The sequence below is a fragment of the Lissotriton helveticus genome, chromosome 11 (genome assembly GCF_964261635.1).
Source record: "Lissotriton helveticus chromosome 11, aLisHel1.1, whole genome shotgun sequence".
NCBI lineage: Eukaryota > Metazoa > Chordata > Amphibia > Caudata > Salamandridae > Lissotriton > Lissotriton helveticus.
The window spans coordinates 114144956-114164887 of record NC_136072.1 but is presented as its reverse complement, the minus strand read 5'-3'; the positions used below and the strand labels follow the sequence as shown (position 1 = coordinate 114164887).

At 45.1% G+C, this 19932-nt stretch overlaps 1 protein-coding gene across 1 annotated transcript in view; it reads right to left on the bottom strand.

Moving 5' to 3' along the window:
• The window catches only part of CCDC150 (coiled-coil domain containing 150), a 306895-nt gene that overhangs the window by 118463 nt on the left and 168500 nt on the right, over nt 1-19932 (bottom strand). The window contains exon 17 of the mRNA XM_078665390.1: nt 191-253. Coding sequence (XP_078521516.1) covers nt 191-253 — 63 coding nt within the window. The remainder of the gene's footprint in view (nt 1-190; nt 254-19932) is intronic.

Sequence of the window (19932 nt, the reverse complement as noted above, 5' to 3'; positions counted from 1 at the left end):
GAAACACCAGAGCCCACTGGAAGAAAAATGGGTCCATCATGACATTTGGACTTTGTATCTGTATTCTTGTACACAGCGTCACCACAAAAGGGGAAGGGCAATATTTAAGCAAACTCATGCATGCCCAAGATAAGGTAAAATGGCGCCCAAGCACATATTCTGTTCAAAATTATCCTTCCAATGATGGTACCTGCTTGAGCTGGGCATCTAGTCGCTGTGTGCAGATCTTGCCAGAGTTGCATTCAGCACTGACCTGGCGAAGAGAACAGGATAAGATTATTATACTTGGCTGAGGTGCTTTTTGCATAGTCACAACCACTGTAGTTGTGCACCCTGGTCAGAATTATGTCACTGTAATGATACCCACATTTACCTTAATGAGAAAAACAAGAAATAAACAGTATGCCCTTAATCGTTGTGTGTTTCTTTAAAAGTTTCCCAGTGTAAAATGTTTGCCCCATCAAGAAGGAAAATAAATATGATTCCTGTTGTGTAATGAGTATTCCTATTAGTTTAAGAGATTTGTGGTAAAACAAAGCTATCGTAAGCATGAGTACAAGTAAAAAAAGTAGTTGTACTTTTCCTTGTTTTCTCATTTATTTAATTCCTGGGTTCTACAAGGCATTCATATGTTGACTAACAGCCACTTCAAAGCACTTACCCATAAGTCTTGTTTCAGAGAGTCACCCTCTTCCAGATTTAAAAAACCTGCCAACTTCTGCTGTGGACCAAGTGTATGTTATGCTGCTTGAGGGTATACCATCCATTAAGAAGCCACCAGTTCTTCATAAACTGCAGGAAGGCCCCAGAGTAGCTAAAGGAGTTCCTTTATTCAGTAGCTTCAGAAGCCAATCCATCGGATTCTCAACAGTGACACTGGGAGTCTTTTCGGCTAAACTGCCTAGATCAAAGTCATCCCGGATTTTACTATGTTCTAAAATACACTGTTGCACTCACAAAGGTCCTTGTATCTGCCCTAAAATAGCTGCACTTCTCATAAGGATGCTCAGGCAGATTACTTTTGAAGAAATGATCACCACAAACCCTCATTGCTGCAAAGGACGGTGTCTTACCTCATTTCTCGAAGAATACTATGCAACAGCACACCAGACTAATGGCATGGTGTAGTGAAAGAGCCTCGTTTGTAGTCTGGCATACTATGATGACCTCCAACTATCACCATTTTATTTGATTTTAGTGTGTTATTTTACCCTAGCCTTAATGTAGGATGGTCCTGTATTTCCCTGCTTCTCTTCTGTTCTGTAATCTTGCTGTCTTTCAGTGGGAGCTGTTACTGAGTGGAACAGTCTTGCCAAGAGCAGAGCGTGTGGGATGTGTATTTGAAGGTGTGCAGGAATGTGTATTGTATTGTGCATTGGTGAGAATTATGACTTCTTACTATTGGCTTTGACCATTCTATTTTCTGACTTTACCTTGCTTAATGGCAGTGCTGACTATTGCCTTTGACATGCTCTCATGTCATCTTGCTTTTCAATTCAATCTTGCTTTGGGCCTTTCTGTCCTGCAAGAAGATGCCGAGCTGAAGAGGTCATGCTTTGCTTTCACTTGTTTTCTGCACTCCGTGTGCTAGTAGAAACCAGTTCTTATCAGAGGAATGTACAGGCTCCTTCTCGAAGTCATAGCAAAGGCCTGATCAACCGATGCTGTGTTCTTCGCACGGAGTGGTACGGAATCTGATGGGAGAAGGAGGCGAAGCTTGTTAGAAGCTTCGACCAATGTTTCCATTTGTATTAAAAGGGGGAGCCTCCACTGGTCTGGTGGAAGTGTAAGTTTGGGAGTTTGGATTCCGAGTGAGGGCAGACGTGTCTATCTCTGATTGAACCATAATTGCTGAGCTCTGATCCCCGGCTGTGTGAAGACTTCCCCCGGCCAGAAGTGGGCAGTGTATGCATCAGGTGATGTATTGAGTTTTGTGATTATTGCATTGTGATGTGAGCCAGTGGCTGTGATCGTTTGAGGTGTTTTCTTTGTGGTGTGGGAGGTGCACGTCCAGAGTGATCTTCTACTCTGTGTATATATAGCTTTCTGATCTCTTGCAGGACGTCCAGTTTATCTTATCTTATATCAGTTATTGCTAGTTTATTAATCAGTATTATAGTTTTCTCAGTTATTAATTCATGCCTTTAGATTATAAGTTTGCTACATATATTTGAATCTAATGCATTTGGTATCTGAGACAGCCTTTATTTAGAGAGTATTATGTAATAAACCCCAAGCCTTTTTCTAAAAGTGATAGTCTTTGCATTTTGTTAAATAAAACTCCTTTTCAAAAGGTGCTGTTTGTTTTGTGTTGAAGTCTTGCTGTGCCAGGGGTGGTAAGACATGCTTAAAAGTGTATATTATTCAAAGGTGTAATGATATATTTGCCTCCCAGGTGGGAGTGCAGTGATTGGGTGTGGCTTATTGGTGAGAAGCCACATTCAAAACACATGGAAGAACACATAAGCGAGTTAATAAAATTAGCCTATTCAACTGCCTAATTTATAAATGACCACCAAGCAGGTGGTCATTTATACAAGCATTGGCAGGAAGCACAGTAACTGCAGTTCCTGTCAATGCGTTTTACTCTGTGCTGCATCAACAGGATGCAGCCCTGTATTTATATTTGCTTTACAAACTTTAGTAAAGAAAAAGCATAATAATGACTGACTGACATGACTATATGGATCAATCTGATGACCTGAGTAATCGCCTCTTGGAAAGAGGCTACCCGAGGCGGCTGAATAAAAGGGCACAGAAAAGGGCTTGGTACAGTCCCCGTGAGCCCCTGTTGACACCCAAAGAGAGAATCGCTGGACACATGCAAAGGATGATATGTGTCACCACCTTCTCTACACAAAGCAACGCAATTAAGAAGGTGATCAATAGACATTGTGGGTTGATTTCAGATGACAAAGAACAAGACACATCCATCTATGCGCTCATATAAGAAAGCCAAGAGTGTTAAGGACCACATTGTGCGTTCTTTCCTAGAACCACCTGAAGTACCCACTATCCAATCCCTGTGGAATTTACCACCAACACTTGACCATTTTAGGTGCGGTCAGTGTAAGGCATGCTAAACAACTATGCCATCTAAACGATTTCTGTAGAAACACCACGTGATTAACTAGAAATGCTTCACAAATTGTAACACTAGCAATGTGATTTATGGAATTGTATGTCCCTGTGGGCTGATCTACGTGGGACAAACTCAACAGAAAATAAAAGCACGCATTCTACAGCATTGCAGTCGAATAAGGTGTGGTGTACAGGGAGCGCCGTTGGTTGATCATTTCAGGGCACCAAACCACAGCCCAGATGAACTCCAGTGGATAGTCCTCTAGAAGACCTTCCTTGGCCCTAGGGGTGGAGACATTGGAACAATATTAAATATAAGGGAATGCAAATGGATGTCTTTGCTGGACTCCTTAGAGAATGGTTTGAATGAATCCAAAGTCAGCCATGCGCAATTAGCCTGCATCTTACTGGAAGGAACTTCTGTAGGCTGGAACTAGTGCTACAGTATTTTCATTCATACATGGGAGTTGCTCCTTATTATCACAGTAATGTGTTCAGACAGTATGTTAACGTTGTACTAAGGGATCTCTTGTAATGTAATTGCGCCTGTAACCTTGACTACAATTTCTGTTCCAACTCTGTGTTTTGAGACAATTTGACTATCCCGGTGACTAGAAACATCATGTAATGCTACACCTATATCCTCATTCTTTTGTATAACCATATCAATATATTGCCTGTAACATGGGTGTTCTCTTCACTTTTTGCTTGAGTGTCATGCAATGCTCAACGTGGTACCGAAGCATAGTATGGAACATAACAATTACAAACTTTACACAATACTCGGTATCTATTGAGTCCCAAGTGTCTATAATATGGTTCCTCTCTCTGTCTACATTTGGCCATTCACATTCGAATGACGAGTGAAACTGTGTGATATAGGTATATGTTTTACGTATTGTAATGATTATTAATTGCGCTGTTCTCTATATGTATACTTGATTCACTCAATGTGCAAAATTTCCACCCGGTTTTTCCAAACCAAACACACCGTGTCTCGAACTATGTTGTTCTATTTAGTGGTGTTTTAACCCTCAAAGTCTGTCATCTATGATGATCCTGTACCTGTCAGGATTTACCAGGATTGAGCGTCTGCACTGGGCCCGTCACGCCCATGCGCTTCCTTATTCAATCAACTGACGCTCTGTGCTCCGGTTCCCATCTGACGGACAGAGATATTTTACAAAGACAGTGGTAAGCCTTTGATCAGCACGCTCCCTTCCCAGACACTCTGCCTACTACCAGAGTGTGGTTTCTAAGCAGGCCTTTCCCTTGTTCATTTTTAGGTAGAGCCTAGAGCAGCGCAAGCGCTGCTTGCTAGGCTCGACTTTTAGTAAGGGGGTTTTCAAAGTGCTACCTTTGCCGGCCACCAGCTTGCTGTTACGCGCACAAGCGTGCGCAACGTGCACAGCTGTCAGGCTTTCTACAGCGCGTGAATCCCCTCCCCTACCCCCTCCCACTCCCTCCTCGTCAGCTTCAGAAGCGCTTGCTCTCCTTTGATCCCGATCTTTCCCTTTCTCAGTGTCACCCTTTTCCTGCCTTTTACAACTGCAGCCATACCACTGTGCCTGCCACCACTCCGTCCTCCCACTCCCTCCTCCCACTCCCTCCTCGTAGCATTTTGTTGCACAAAACAACGTTGTGAAGTAGAGCAGCTTCCAGTCATTTCATGAGTGTATTTTCAATCCGTGGGGATTTTGCTAGCGTTGCTGGAGTTTTCTGCCCGAGCACCAGCCGCGGGCCATGGAGGGAGTTACGGTGGGGCAGGGAGGCGGGGAGGGGGAGGGGCAGGGTGGAGAGAGCTAAAAACCGGCACCTGGATAATTACAGGTAAGTACACAATTTAATTAATAAAACGAATTTCATAGCGCGCACTGCATCGCATTTTGCAATGCAGGGCGCGCTACGAAATTCGTTTTATTATTGAAATTGTTTACTTACCTGTAACTATCCATATGCCGGTTTTTAGCCCTCTCCACCCTGCCCCTCCCCCTCCCCGCCTCCCCGCCCCACCGTAACTGCCTCCACGGCCCGCGGCTGCCGAGCACTGAGTGGCATTAAGGTCTGTCCTGGACCACGTGCGCAGAGAACATGTAGGGGCTTTCCTTTCAAGGAGGGGGCGGGGGAGAGAGAAGGTAAACATTATTCAGCAGACGGACCGGTGCCAACTGGCAGGACACTGGGCGCTTTATGTTTACTGCCTCGTGCAGGAACCGCACTTCAGTCCAGTCTTTCTGCAGCATGAGTACACACTCATGTGAACTGAGCACAGGCAGACAAGCCTTTCACTCAGGTGAAAGTGCTTTTCATTTTCCACGTGCTCTTCAGCTGTGTGCGAGTACGGCGACTGCAGCCAAGGAGCCCATCTGAATGCACAAGCTATTTAGCATCTATTTTTAAAACTCTCGGTGTGTGTTAATTCTTATATACAAATCTCACGTGCCTCTGATCTACATAGACCCGATGGAGTCTGGTAGATTTACTGATTCGGTCTTAGTAGGGGTCTAAACCATGTCATAGGATGAATACAACACTAGCTGCCAGATGGCCCAATGTCTGGCGTAACACCGTGAGCAAGTACTGGCTTTTCAACCAGCATCTCTTTTCATACTTTGTTTTTATAGCGTTATTACAACATTGTTTAAACTGGAACTACACGTCCCAGAATGCAGTGGCTAAAAACCCAGGAATGTCCAAATGTGCCACAAGGGTCCACTTGGTGGCTACAGCACATATCCGCTGAAAATGCATATTGGCGTGCACACCTAGTAGAGGGGTTGCAGGAGGGAGGAGGACGATTTGTCGTGGTATCTAAAATTCTTTAAGCTCAATCTATTCACGCGGTAGTGCAATATTTAATTCTTACAGTGAGATTCACTTTTTATGTTTTCATATGCCATTTTTAAATGCAGACTTTCAAGAAGGATCGGCTGTGCATCGTGTGTTGTTTAAGAAAAGCAATTAATTGAACGTTAGCGTATATCAAGATTTATAGCTCACCAAATCTGTTGTCCATGCGCCATGTCTTCTACTGCACTGGGCATCTATTCTAACAACCGTGCAGCCTTATAATGAGCTATGCTATGCCACACATGAAGTGATGGCTATGAATGACCAAAACAAAGTAGAGAGGATAAGTGAGATGCACTTGAGAGCCGGGAAGAGAAACCGAAGGAGGATGAGAGACAGTGGAGAAGTGTGGCTCAATGGTTAGAGCGGCAGACCCTGATGATGCAGAGGTCTGGCCCGGGACCAGGGTTCAACTCCCGCCTCGGCGGGTCTTGGGCTCAATTTCCTCTGCCCTGATAATTCTTGCCTCGGTGCCTATTCTAATCATGGGTCTCACTATGCAACTCTGGGCAATAGCTTGCTTAATCTCCACAACGGCCCCAACAGCGCTGGGATGCCTAGCTTCACCTTGGGGGTGCCCAGGAGTGGGCATTTCACAGGGAAAAGCCAGGAAGGGTTCCACAGCGGTATGCGTACATCGCCAAGACACCTCAGGGTATAAGTGTGCTATACAAGTACAAATTCATTTCATTTCATTTCAATGACACACTATACACATCTGAGAAATTCATATCTGAAGAGATGGATGATAATTGTATAAAATGTATACATTTGTTGAATATTTGTATTTATTATTATTTGACTATGTTGTTTGTAGGTACTACGCTGTAATAGCAGGCCTGTATGAAGCTGAAGAGATATTCTCTTCCACCGCAACAGCCAACATTGCAGGCCCGGGGAGTTCAGCTAGCCTTACTTAGATAATTTGCATTTCGATACAGGTAGTTTTACATTTGAATGAGGCACTACAATTCCCAGAAGGCAATATTAAAGATGTGCTCTGGCTGTGGGAGTATGATATGGGGCAGTCAGTGCCTTTTGTCAGAGATGCAAAGCACCAGCCCCACTGGCTCTGCAAAAGCCACTCCACATTCTAAATATGGCATGTCCTTTAGTTTTTTTTAGTTTTTTTAAACCTATTTTTAGCCTATTTGCATGGTTTTTGCAGTGTCCTTCCTTCTGTGTATGCATGTGCTGCATGGCTAAACACTTAAAAGTTCCCAAAGCTGGGACCTATTTGCTATGCCAATGCTTGTTTCAGGAAGCGACAGCCACAGAGAGTTTTTGCCCAACTTGATGGTTTACAAAGACTGTGGTAAGACTTTGATCTAAACGCTCTTTCCCCAGACGCCCTGCCTATCACCAGAGTGTGTTTTTTAAGCAGGCCTTTCCTATGTTCATTCTTTCAGGAAGCGACAGCCAGAGAGCGTTTTTGCCCAACTTGATGATTTTGTCAGGTAACGACCTGTTTCCCCTTTCACCATCGAGCATGCTTCCCTGTACCCTTTCACAATTCACTTTTTAATCCAGTGGTGGTATCAGTTATTGCAGTCCTGTGTTAGCGTATTCTCTGATCTTCTGTTTTAGAACGAAGATATCTTTTTTTTTTTTATTAATGTTTATTAACCTTTTCTTACTTACAGTACAAATATATTGTTTGGTAGCAAAACGTAGTAGCATAATCAGTGCGGGATCGACATTATACGTACACAGCAGTGGTAAACAATCGAAAAGCTGCATCCTATACATATACATCATGTTACGCCCCTTCCCATTTCGCAGTCTGTACACCCATCATAGGAAATCATTGTGAATCAGAGAAAGTCCATAATTGACAAGCCATGGTTTCCATATTCTCCAAAACTTCTTAGGACAACCCTGTGCCTTATAAGTCGTCTTTTCCCCCAACATATACATATCCATGTTTCCGCCATTCAATTAGAGATGGGATTGCCACTGCCCCCATGCCTTAGCCAGGTCACGCTTCGCCACCACCAGTCCCCATTGAAGTAGGGTCAGACGTGTTTTTTTTTAACACAAAGATAGCTTTTGACCCAACAGAATAATCCAATTTGGGCCTTATTTTCCAATTGATGATATCTATTATCCAACTAAGTAAGTGGTTAGATTCTCTCCTCCCACTTTTGCACCCAACGCGGTAACGAGTGGGTCTCTCTCACCCTGCACTTTAATTTTGCAGGTGACTGTCCTCTGCTCTCGACACACTAGGAGCCCACATGCCCACACCCACAACAAGATTCCCAGTTAAGTGATCTATATGGTCATTTTTGAGGCATAGGCCCCTTCTAGTTCAATGATAAGATCTGCGTTTGTGTATTCAGTCCTAAGACGTCTCTTATGTTTTAATCCTAGGTACCCCCTTTTTTTCACTGTCCTGAGGAAGACCCCACAGTAAGGGACCAACTACATACAATACTCTAGGGGTCGAAACATCGACATTTGTAATATTTGCCAGCTAGATCAACAGCGATTAATCACTGTGTTACTGTTTTTCAATAATGGCTATTTACCTTTTGTAAAGTATTTTTGAATTTTGCGGCTTCATGAGGAGCCATATGTTCTATATGTAATGAAGTGTATGATTTGCACCATACCCTTTACACTTACCCCTTTATCCTCACTCCAATCACAATACTCAGCGTATTACCCATATCGTCCTTTTTCTCCCCTCTTGGGGGCACTACCTGTTGTTATTGTTTGAAATAATTTTACAAATTGGAGTTTGCTCAGTGTGATTAAACAACACTGACTACTAAATATATTATGTGTCTTTCCTAGTATTTGCTTTGAACTAATTAAATTTTGGTTGCTGATAAATTGTCTATTGGGACCTTCTCATATTGTTAAAATCTATTCCTGTGTTCAAGAATGTAAGCATTTTATTCAAAGAGACAAATATTATAGGATGACAGTCATTTGCAGTAAACCTATCTGTTATGAATCTATCTTCATAAAGGATAATCTCTAAAAATATAATCTGGAGCCTATAGTTTCTTGTTTCGTTTCCTATTAAATATTTTCTTAAACCCCATTTTAATTTAAAATTTAAAATTTCAGGACTGGTAAATTCCATATGTTCCTTCTATTGCTTTCTAACTTCTGAGTGCAGTTCATCTATACTCATGAAGAAGCTACTTACCTTTGATAAAACTCTTTCGGGCGGATACACTATCTAACCACAGATTCCTCATTTTAGAATACTCCGTTAGCAATAGAATGGATGCGGAAAACCTCTCAGAGGAGTGCTCCCATGTGCCGCTACATGGTGCTGTTGGGCTCCATGAGGACTTCAAACCACCCCAGAACGGAGTCACATATTACCGCCATGCCTGGGTGCTGATGTCAGTTTCTTGTCTGTTTCCGTTCTGCACCCTCAGATTCAGTGCATTAACAATTGCTGGTTCTAGTGTGATCAATACTAACTTCGGACATTTTTAGATATTAAAGAGGCCACTCCACAGAACGGGAAGGTGATATGGATGTGAGGAATCTGTGGGTAGATGTTTGCACCAGAAGGAGTCACCGAAAGCAAGTAACTTGTTCTTCTGATAGATACTTCCAACCACAGTTTCCTCAGCTCTAGAATAGATACCAAAGCATTATATCCCAATGGTAGAGGGTCTGTGGAGTAGGCTCAGACCAAAAATTGTTGCAGGAAATATCAGACGAAATGTTGTTCCTGTCAAACCTGGCTGTCAAGTCAATAGTGCTTTGTGAATATGTGCACAGGTGCCCACTTTGGAGCCTGGCATCATAGTCAAGGACAGGCACTACATAAGCCAATCTAATGGTAGTAGCCTTGGACCTGGTGGAATGTGATTTCAGACTTTCCTTGTCTGCTTCTTGGCCAGTGCATAGCAGAGCGTAATGGCTAGGATTATCCATCTTAATGAGGTCATCTTCTGGACAGCCTTCCCTTTGCTCTTAAACCCCCCCATAAAAAAATCGGATCACCCATACGAAGGTCCTTGGTACAATAAATGGAAAAGCTAAAGCCCTTTTGAAGTCCAGTCAATGTAGCCTCTCATCCTTTTTCGAGGGGTGAAGGGGGAGCAAAGAATACAGGGAGAGTGATGGATTACCCAACTTTTTTGGGGCTAGAATACCACCTGAGTCCTCAGCACCAACTTGCCCAGGAAAATGGTGGTGTAGGCCAGCTGCATTGAAAGTGCCAGAAGTCCACTCATGCGACAAGCTGACATAAGCAAAATAAGTGAGACAGTCTTTAAAGTCAGGAGACGCAGCAAGCAGCTATGCATTAGCTCAAATGGAGTATACATTGGAAACGTCAAAGCAAGCTGAGGTCCCACTGTGGCATCATACAGTTTGGGAGGGAAAGTGTATCAAAACATTTTAAAATCTCATCAGAATACTTTAGACAAGGACAGATGGGTCGGCAAACTTAGAAAGGCCGAAATGGCTGACAACTAACCTTTAAGTGTCCATTGGAAGGTCATGCTGGGCCACAAATAAAACAGCACATCAAGGTAGCCACCCACATAAAAGGACATATCCTGGACCAGGTCTGGACATCCAACCTCGAGATCACGGACTAACATATCACCCCCTGCACATGGTCTGATCATCACTTTATCTCTTTTTCTATCACCAAAGCCCCTCCTCAAGACTCCTCTATGGCCTGGAATTGGAGCCAGGTAGATACCACAACATTCTTCACCCTTTTAGCCACCTCTATGCCCTCTACCTCTCTGCCCACTGGCCACCCGGTTTCACCGCATACTCTGGCAGAAAACATCAATGCTTGGCTGGCATTGGCGAGAGATAGCCTGGCTCCCCTGAGAAAGTTCAAATGTAAGAGGCCTCATGATGCTCAGCGATGGTTCACTAACAACCGCAAGGAAAAGAAACTTGCCTGCGCCAAACTGAGCGCAAGTGGAGGCAGGATTATTGTCCTATCAAAAAATCTATCTTCACATCAGGCCTTAAAGACTAGAAGACCGCCATCCTCAGAGCCAAATCAGATTATTTTTCGCAGAAAATCCTAGAATCCACCAACAAAGCCAAAGACATCTTCTCATTTGTGGACAAACTCGTCAAACCTGACTGAGTCACTGTTAAACCCACCCCTTCACAATCCCTCTGTGACTCTCTCAACACACACTTTATTGAAAAGATCACCAGCATCAATGCTAGCATCCCCAAGGCCACCCTACCCCCTGATCCCGGCTGCTCTTATCACAACCCTCTCCAGCTTGATCTTTTTCCACCGATCACTCAGGAGATCTTCTTCTCCATCCTCAAAAGGGTTTGCTCAGGCTCCCCGATGGACAGCTGCCCCCCCCCCACAACGCTCGGGAGGCCTTTTTCCACCTTCCCGAACTTCCCTTATTGCTTCTCAATAACTCCCTCACCACGGGCACGGTCCCTAACCTCTTCAAGACCACGGAAGCTGCACCTATCTTAAAGAAAGTAGGCTCTGTCCATCTAGTACTTAGCAACTTCTGCCCAATATCGCTGCTACCCTTTCTGGGTAAAAATTTGGAGGCCCATGTAGCAAACTACCTGAGCACATTTGTGGAACACTCCCACTACTTAGACTCACATCAAGCGGGCTTTAGGCCCGAACATTCTACCGAGTCTATCGTTCTGGCAGTTCACGATGAACTCAGGAAGGGGGCTGATCAGAACATTTCGCAGGCACTAGTGCTCCTGGACTTGTCAGCGGCTTTCGAAACCGTTGACCACAATTTAATGGTTGATTGGGTCGAGACGCCGGCATCCGGGGCCTCCCGCTAAAATGGATCATCTCCTTCCTTAACGATTGCTACCAAGCGGTCCGTCTTTCCAATTTCTCTTCTGAGAAGAAAAGACTGACCTGCGGGGTCCCCCAGGGCTCATTTATCTCCCGACTTCTTTTTAATCTGTACATTTTTCCCCTGATTTTAGACCTTCGGAAGAGATAAGTAGTTACTTTTAACTACGCTGATGACCTCCAGCTTGTCTTCACCATTGACTCGTCACCCTCCTCAATGGAATACTTTCAATCGACCATGAATTTCATTAGCAACTGGATTAACTTAAACCAGTTAAAGCTCAATCCTGAGAAGATGGAGCTGGTTCTCACCGGGACCTTTGCCAACCCTTAGAACTCATTCTTTGGGTTGCCCACCCTCCCCAGTCAGCTCGGTAAAAAGCCTAGGTGTCACAATTAGTAGTGACCTTACTATGAAGGCCCAGATTAATTCTGTGGTTTCCGTTTGCTTCTTCCACTTGCAAAGAATCTGGAAAATCAGCAGATTCCTATCCTTTGAGGCTCTTATACAAGTTACCCTGGCCTTAGTAATGTCGCGTATTGACTACGCCAACTCACTGTATGCAGGAATCCCTGCATACCAATCACACCGGTTACAACTGGTACAGAATCAAGCTGCCAGGCTCATTTACGGCCAGCCTAAATCCCACAACACGAACCCCCTGCTTAGGAGTCTCCATTGGCTCCCAGTTACCCAGCGCTCTCTCTTCAAACTTGGTTGCCTGATCCACAGAGCCCTGTCGTCCCATGGACTTGCTTTCATTGCCACCAGAATACAGCGATATGCCCCCTCTCGCGTGCTATGTTCTTCTAGCCTGAATCTACTAACTCCTTGCTCATTCAAACGAAAAAAACATGGTGGACTAAGATTTTCGACCTTGGCGCCTCAATTCTGGAATACCCTCCCCTCTGACTTGCGCAAAGTTCTCGCCTATCCGCAGTTTAGGAAATCCCTTAAGACGTGGCTCTTTTCCTAGGCCTTTAATTAACTAATTCTCTCTGCGTCTGTCTATGCATCTCCGTTTAGCGCCAAGAAACCACTGGTGAAAGTGCGCTTAATAAGTAATTTTATTATATCATATCATATCAAATTAAAGAAAGCTGGACAGTTTTTGTTGTAAAGTGTCAGCCTTGCAAACACCCTACCAGGCCACACATTTGTACCAGCACCTGACATAAACTAATGTTTTGGAGGGGTACTTGGCAGCAAGGATAACATCCACCACTTCAGATGACAGACCAAACACAATCAATTGCAACCGTTCAAACAAAGCATGTAGATGTAGATGTAGATAGCACAGATTTAGGTTGATGATCCTGCCCTGTTGTGGAAACAGGAGGTGCTTGCAAACTGGCAGGCTGATCGGAGAACAAATTATCATGCCTGGAGGTTCGGGTACCCCCAATCTCCTGGCCCAGTTTAGAGCCAGGATAACTCAGGCCTGGTTGTTCCTGATCTTCTTCAGAACTCTGGGCAGGGGAGGAAGTGGCAGGAAAGTGTATAGGAGCCCCACAATCCATTCCAGCCAGAATGCATCTCCTGCAAAAACTCTATTGTTACAACCTTTTGTCTCTGTGCATTTGGCAGTGGTGAAAAGATCTAGCAAGCACTTTCCTCACGATTGTAGATGCCCGGTGCCATCTTGGCATGTAGATGCCTCTGGTGATCAGCCAGACATATTTGCTCTGTTCCTCATCTCTGGTGTTCAGGGACCCTGCCAGTTGTTTTGCAATCAGCAACATGCATGTGATGTACCAGCCACCTTCAAAGGCGCAGTGCCTCTTGACATAGGACCAAGAACCCAACTTCCCCCTTGTTGAAGTACCACATGGCAGCAGTGTTGTTCATGAAAACATGCACCAGCCTCCCCCTGGTGGATAGCATGCAACTCCAACAGAATATTGTGGAGCTGCCCCTGCACTGAAGACTAGAGTCCCCTGAGCACCACCTCCCCAGATGACCTCCCAAATCCCAGCAAAAACAGGCCCATAACTATCCTTAGCTCTGCATGAGGAAGGAAGAGGGGTGTGATATTGCCCCAAATGTGTTGAAGCAGCCACCACTGAATGTCTCAAGCCATCTCCTCCGAGACCTGGATGACATCTGTCAGATTGTCTCGATGCTGGGTCCAGTGGAACTTCAAGTTCTATTGCGAGACCACATGTGTCACCTAATCAAAGGGATGCAGAAGGCTAACAGAGCAAGAAGCCTAAATGCTACTAGGACTGTGATCCAGGATTGAACCTGAAATATCTGCATCATAACCTGAATGTCCTGGAATCATTGAGGCAGAGGAAAACCCCAAACTCCGTCCCCAAGATTGCTCAAATAAAGGGAGCCTCTGCAAAGGAGTCTGGTGTGACATGGGCTGGATGATAGTGAACCACAACAATGTCAAGAGGTTCACCCTATACAGGAGATGGTCCTTGACTGACTGTGGGGAGCCCGCATTTAAACAGCCAGTGAACAAGTTACAAGGAAACTGGTTTCCCCAACCTCTGAAGATGGGCTGCGACTACCCCATCACTCTCATGAACACTGAGGGGTGCTGGTGAGGCCGAAAGGTAGCATGGCAATCTGAAAATGTTCCTGGATTACCTTGAACCGAGATAACATCTGTGGGACTGCAGGATGGGTATATCAAAATACCCATGCTGTAGGTCCAAGGAAGGCATCCAGTTGAAGCTGGGGAAAAGGAACTATAAGACTAATGACCCTGCAGGCCTGAAGTCTGCCTGTTTGACTCGTGCAAAAACAACAGTTGATGGACAGAATGCAGAACAATGACATACATTCACCCCAGTGAATGGGCCTAAATCCATCGTTTTTCTGCTCACCATGCCATTCCAGTTTGAACCTAGCCATATGCAAATCAGTCTTGACCCTGTGCCCCATGGGAACAGTCCAGCCCGAACTGCCAAGCCAGGTCCTCACAGGACTGGAAACCAGCATCCTAGGACCGGTTTCGGGGTTTCACCCCTCTTCAGCCAGGATAGCTTTATTCCAGTGGCATGGAGAGCACAGGACTCACGCCTGAGCATACCCATCCCTCTCGGGGTGACAAATGCAAAAACAACAGTTGATGGACAGATTGCAGAACAATGTCATACATTCACCTCAGTACAGAGATCTGGGCCTAAATCCATCGTTTTTTTGCTCACCATGCTATTCCAGTTTTAACCCAGCCATATGCAAATCAGTCTTGACCCTGTGCCACATGGGAACAGTCTAGCTCGAACTGCCAAGCAAGGTCCTCACTGGACTGGAAACAAGCATCCTATGACTGGTTTCGGGGTTTCACCCCTCTTCAGCCAGGATAGCTTGATTCCAGTGGCATGGAGAGCACAGGACTCACGTCTGAGCATACCCGTCCCACTCGGGGTGACAAATGCAAAAACAACCTTGAAAGGACTGCGCTGCTTGCTGTGCTGCTTGGGAAGGCAGTGTAAATGCCAGACCTTTAGAATAGTCTCTGAACTGTCTTAATCGATGAAGGAACTATTTAGCAGGTGTCGAAACTCTTAAACAGTGGACTCTACCTCTACTGTCCAAAAAACGCTCTAATGCAGAGTCTGCCATCTCACCGATAAGACAGGACCTATCAAAGGGCATATCCATGAGAGAGGCCTATACATTGCTGGTTATTCCTGGGAAATGCATCCTTGAATGTTGAGTAAGTACAACACTGGTGCCGACTGCCCTCGCCCAGTCTGTAGTGCCCAAACCTGCACTGCTACAATTTTTCGGCCGCATCCTGTCCACCATGAATCATCTGTACCAAAGAGACCGTAAAGTTTTCGTGGACTGTCGGCAAGCTCTTGCTGGCCATGTCCCATAGGGCATGTGTGTAATTAAGCAGAAAACAAACAGCATTTACAGATTTCAGTGCTAGACTGGCAAAGGAAAATATGCACTTGCCAAAAGCCTTCATCCTCTTGGACTCCCTACCCATAATAGTAGTTGGAAATGAGTAAAGATTCACTTTTGTAGATAAGGCCTCTGGAGTGAAGTCCTTGGTGAGAAAATCTGGATCACAGGGGCCCATCTGGCCACTGCCTATTCCCAGCAGGCAAGAACAAGGCTTCAATAAAATAGCCATTAAAATTATCAGTGAGGGCATCATTAAAGGTAAGCAAGGGCTCAGAAGTAGCTGGCACAGACTGTAGGATCTCTTAGGACATGTGTTTTGGTCTCCACAGAGGGTAATTGTAATGCTAGTGCTTCAGCTGCCCTCTTAACCACCACTGCAAACGATGCACTCTCTTTCGTTGGTGGCCTAAAGTGGAGAGTCCAGCTGTGTCTCAGGTGAGGTGTCCAGCCCACTGGCATTCTGTATATGGCTACATAAAGTATCCTCAGAATCAACATCAACATCTTCGGGATTTTTCCTGCTCTGGCACTGGGTCAATAGCAGAATCAAAAAGATGATAGAGCATCAGCGTGTAGGTGCAACATGGAAGAGGCACTGGTTAGAGTACGGCTGCAAAACAAACTGTTGCGTTTTTGTAATTTTGTAGCCTGACATCAGTTAGGGTCGAGTCAAAGTCATTCCAGTCAGTACCAGTGCTGTTTTATCAAGGATGGACAAGTATGTCTGTGCTAGAGTAAATGACTGTACAAGAGTGGGTACTGGCCTGGTAATGGTTCCCAAGGGAACAGACGGCGTCATGTGAACCTGCAGGCAAGTAACCAGACAGTGGACGCCAGAAGGTACCAGAAGCCCACCTAAAATCTAAATAGGTCGATGATGGCCCAGGAAATTTGGTGCATGTAAGGACCAGCAGAGGAATTGGTTCTGTGGCTGGAGACCTCAACGGTGTGTGACTGACATTGCAGTGTCCTCATGCCTTCTCTTGGGAGTCAGAATGGCGGGAAAGGGTCGAGACCTGGTTGACTTTCTTATGTTTGCCCTTGGAATTGGACTTATTCCAAGACTTTGAACATGAAGCCGAGTGATTGTCCGATTATCCTGGGCTCTAGACCAGCTCCATGACTTAAATTGGGAGCTGGACTTGCGGCTTGGCTTCACACCCGTTGTTTTGGGTGAGGGCATTGTTCCCTAGCGCAATGGTTTGAAATGTTTAGAAGTCGGACACTGGACAAAGGTGGGAGATGAGAACAGAAGTCGGTGCACAGGAATGGCGAATATATACAGCTTCGCTCTGTCACTTCAGGGCTGGTGTAGAGCCAGCATGAAGCTCAAGTAGCCACGAAGTAGTGCATGATCGCAGTGCTGTGGGAAGTTTCATGGATCCAGTCTGGTGCCTGGGGAAAATTCCAAGTTGAGGAATCTGGGGTTAGACGTATCCATCACAATTTCCCTATTCGAAACCTATTTAGTAAACCAGAGTGTGATTATTTGTTTCATGGGTAAATCTCACAAGTGTCCTCAATAAATCTTGTACTTTCTTTGCACACATAAACCTCTCTAGCATTGATGTTAATAGAGGCACAGCTTTGTTTTAGAGAAAAACAGTCAGACACTTCTTTTGCTGTAATCTATCAATGCATGCATGATTACAATCCCAAAAGGTGATTTAACTGATTTTGCACAAGGTCATCCTGATATAATAATTGAAATCCTCAAATGTTCTTTGTTGACACCTGTTTTCCTGAAAAAACTTTGTGTCTACATTTCCAGAATTATAGCTGAAATAGGATTTGCACTTTCACAAAAAATATATATTTTTGCTTGTATCCTCATGTTTCAGGGTACAAAAGAAAATGCTGGGAGTACATTCATTTTGCCCAAAGACCCAGATTTAGTGCTATGTGTGGTCCTACACCAGACCCCACATTTTCAATAATGCTACAAGACCGTGTAAACTTAATTGTGTATCAAGTTTAACATCCCAATACACCAAACATTTTGGGAAGTTCTGATTAAACTGACAGTATGATGATACAATTGTATCCTAAGGCATAGCCTGAGACTTTGCCAAAATCGTTTATGAAGTTAGGAAAAGAGGTAAGTGATTAAACTAGCTTTTTAATTATTTTCTTCCCTGAAAGAATCCTCGCCTTTCGCCGAGGGAGCGGAGAGCTATGTTAGCTAAATGAAATAGCCCAAGCAAGAGTGTGCAAATTTAGTTTAATAGGCAGATCTATGCTGATGTTTTCAGAGAGTAAACCATCATTAAAAAACTATGGCCCCCATTAGGATGGTGGGTGGACTTTGCCCGCCCGCCATCCTCCCGGTACAAGGGATCGCCCGCCATAAGGGCGGGGGTCCCGTGGGGAGAATTAGGATGCGCCCGCCACAGTGGCGGGCGCATCCTGTATTTTTACCATTGCGGCGGGCAGTGCTGAAAGCACAGCCCGCCGCAATGGTAAAAATACATGTTGTGCATTTCAAAGCACAACGTGAGAGGCACCAGGCGGTACCTACCACGTTGTACTTTGAAATGCAGGGGGGTACCATAGGTAACCCCCATGTGCACCCCCCACACCCCCCGGAGTCCCTGTGGGCCCGCAACGGGCACCCAGAGCAGACTCTGAATGCCTGTCCATGGCGGCATTGCCGCCAAGGAAAGGCATTAGTAAATGCACATTGTAATATGGCTGGCCATATGAACCATATGAACCCTTTCGGAAAAGCGGCGGACGGACCCCCCCAGCCATGCTAATATGGCTGGGGGTCATTCCAGGATGCTTGATTCCAGTCCAGGAAAGACATGGCTTGGCAGTTCGGGCTGGACTGTTCCCATGAGGCACAGGGTCAAGACTGATTTGCATATGGCCATGTCTGAACTGGGGGGGCTTGGTGAGCAAAACAACAATGGATTAAACCCAGATCAGTGACTGGGGCATGAATATTTTGACATTGTGAAACATTTCGTCCATCATCGTGTGTGTTTTGTTGTTCACCCTACGTGGGAAGGGTATGCCCAGACGTGGGTCCCTTGCTCACTAAGCCACTAGAGTCAAGCTATCCTGGCTGAAGATGGCTGATAGCCAGAAACCAGTCCTAGGATGCTTGATTCCGGTCCAGGAAAGACATGGCTTGGCAGTTTGGGCTGGACTGTTCTCATGAGGCACAGGGTCAAGACTGATTTGCATATGGCCATGTCTGAACTGGGGGGGCTTGGTGAGCAAAATAACGATGGATTAAACCCAGATCTGTGACTGGGGGTGAATGTTTTGACATTGTGCAACATTCCGTCCATCATCTTGTGTGTTTTACCAAATGTAGCAGACAAGAAAAACGGCCCCCTGGCTACAGCTATAAGGAAACAAATTGCCAGAGGAAGACGGGCGGGAGCACCAGGCCCAAATGGTATACCGCCAATGCTGTACAAGCAAAATCCAGAGTTTTGAAGTAATGCTTTGGTTCCATTTTTAGGACATGCTTTTAAGAACTACAGTATTTCCTGAGTAATGGAGAGGCTCAATCATCAGCCCAATATACAAGCAAGGAGCAAGTTCTGATCCAAACAACTATCGACTGATAGCTCTTATAGATATAGAGGCAAAATACTTTGTGGGAATCATTCTAAACAAATTGACCAGCTGGTCCTCCATGAACCACAAAATACCCATCACCCAAACAGGCTTCCGCCAAGGGCATGGCACAACAACCAACATCATGGCGTTAACCATGCTCATGGATGCTGCGAAGCAGGGAAAATACCCCCTATATCTCTGCTTCATAGATTACTCAGCAGCTTTTGATTACGTTGACCGCACCAAGCTCTGGCAAAAGCTAGGCAAATGGGGGATACCACCACCCTTATTGGATCAACTTATTCAATTGCACACTAACACATGGATTAGAATCAAATTAGGTGCCGGGAAGCATCTTTCAACCACAATTACTACTGGAATTTGGCCTCCAAAACCAGGTGACAGAGAGAAAGGGAGCTTTTGTAAAAAGCTGGCATAAAATAAGAGCTGCTGGAGTGGGTTCTTTGAACAACCATCTCTGGGTAGAGCTCTCTCGCTTTGGAAAGCTGTCCACCAACGTGTACCTTCAAGAGTCCACTAACACACTAGGCTTGACAGACGCCTGGAACCCTCATATGGGCAACTTAGCTTTAAAAAAATTAGTAACCAAGTCAACAAGACCAATATCATCCATAGAGGACAAGAATGCGCTATCTAAATGAGCTCATGGTTGGGCTGTGCTTAACAACTACGATGTCCTCAAACCCCAACGCTATCTCAAAGCAGGTATAAAGATTGCAACCATGGAAAGACTCTTGAGGCT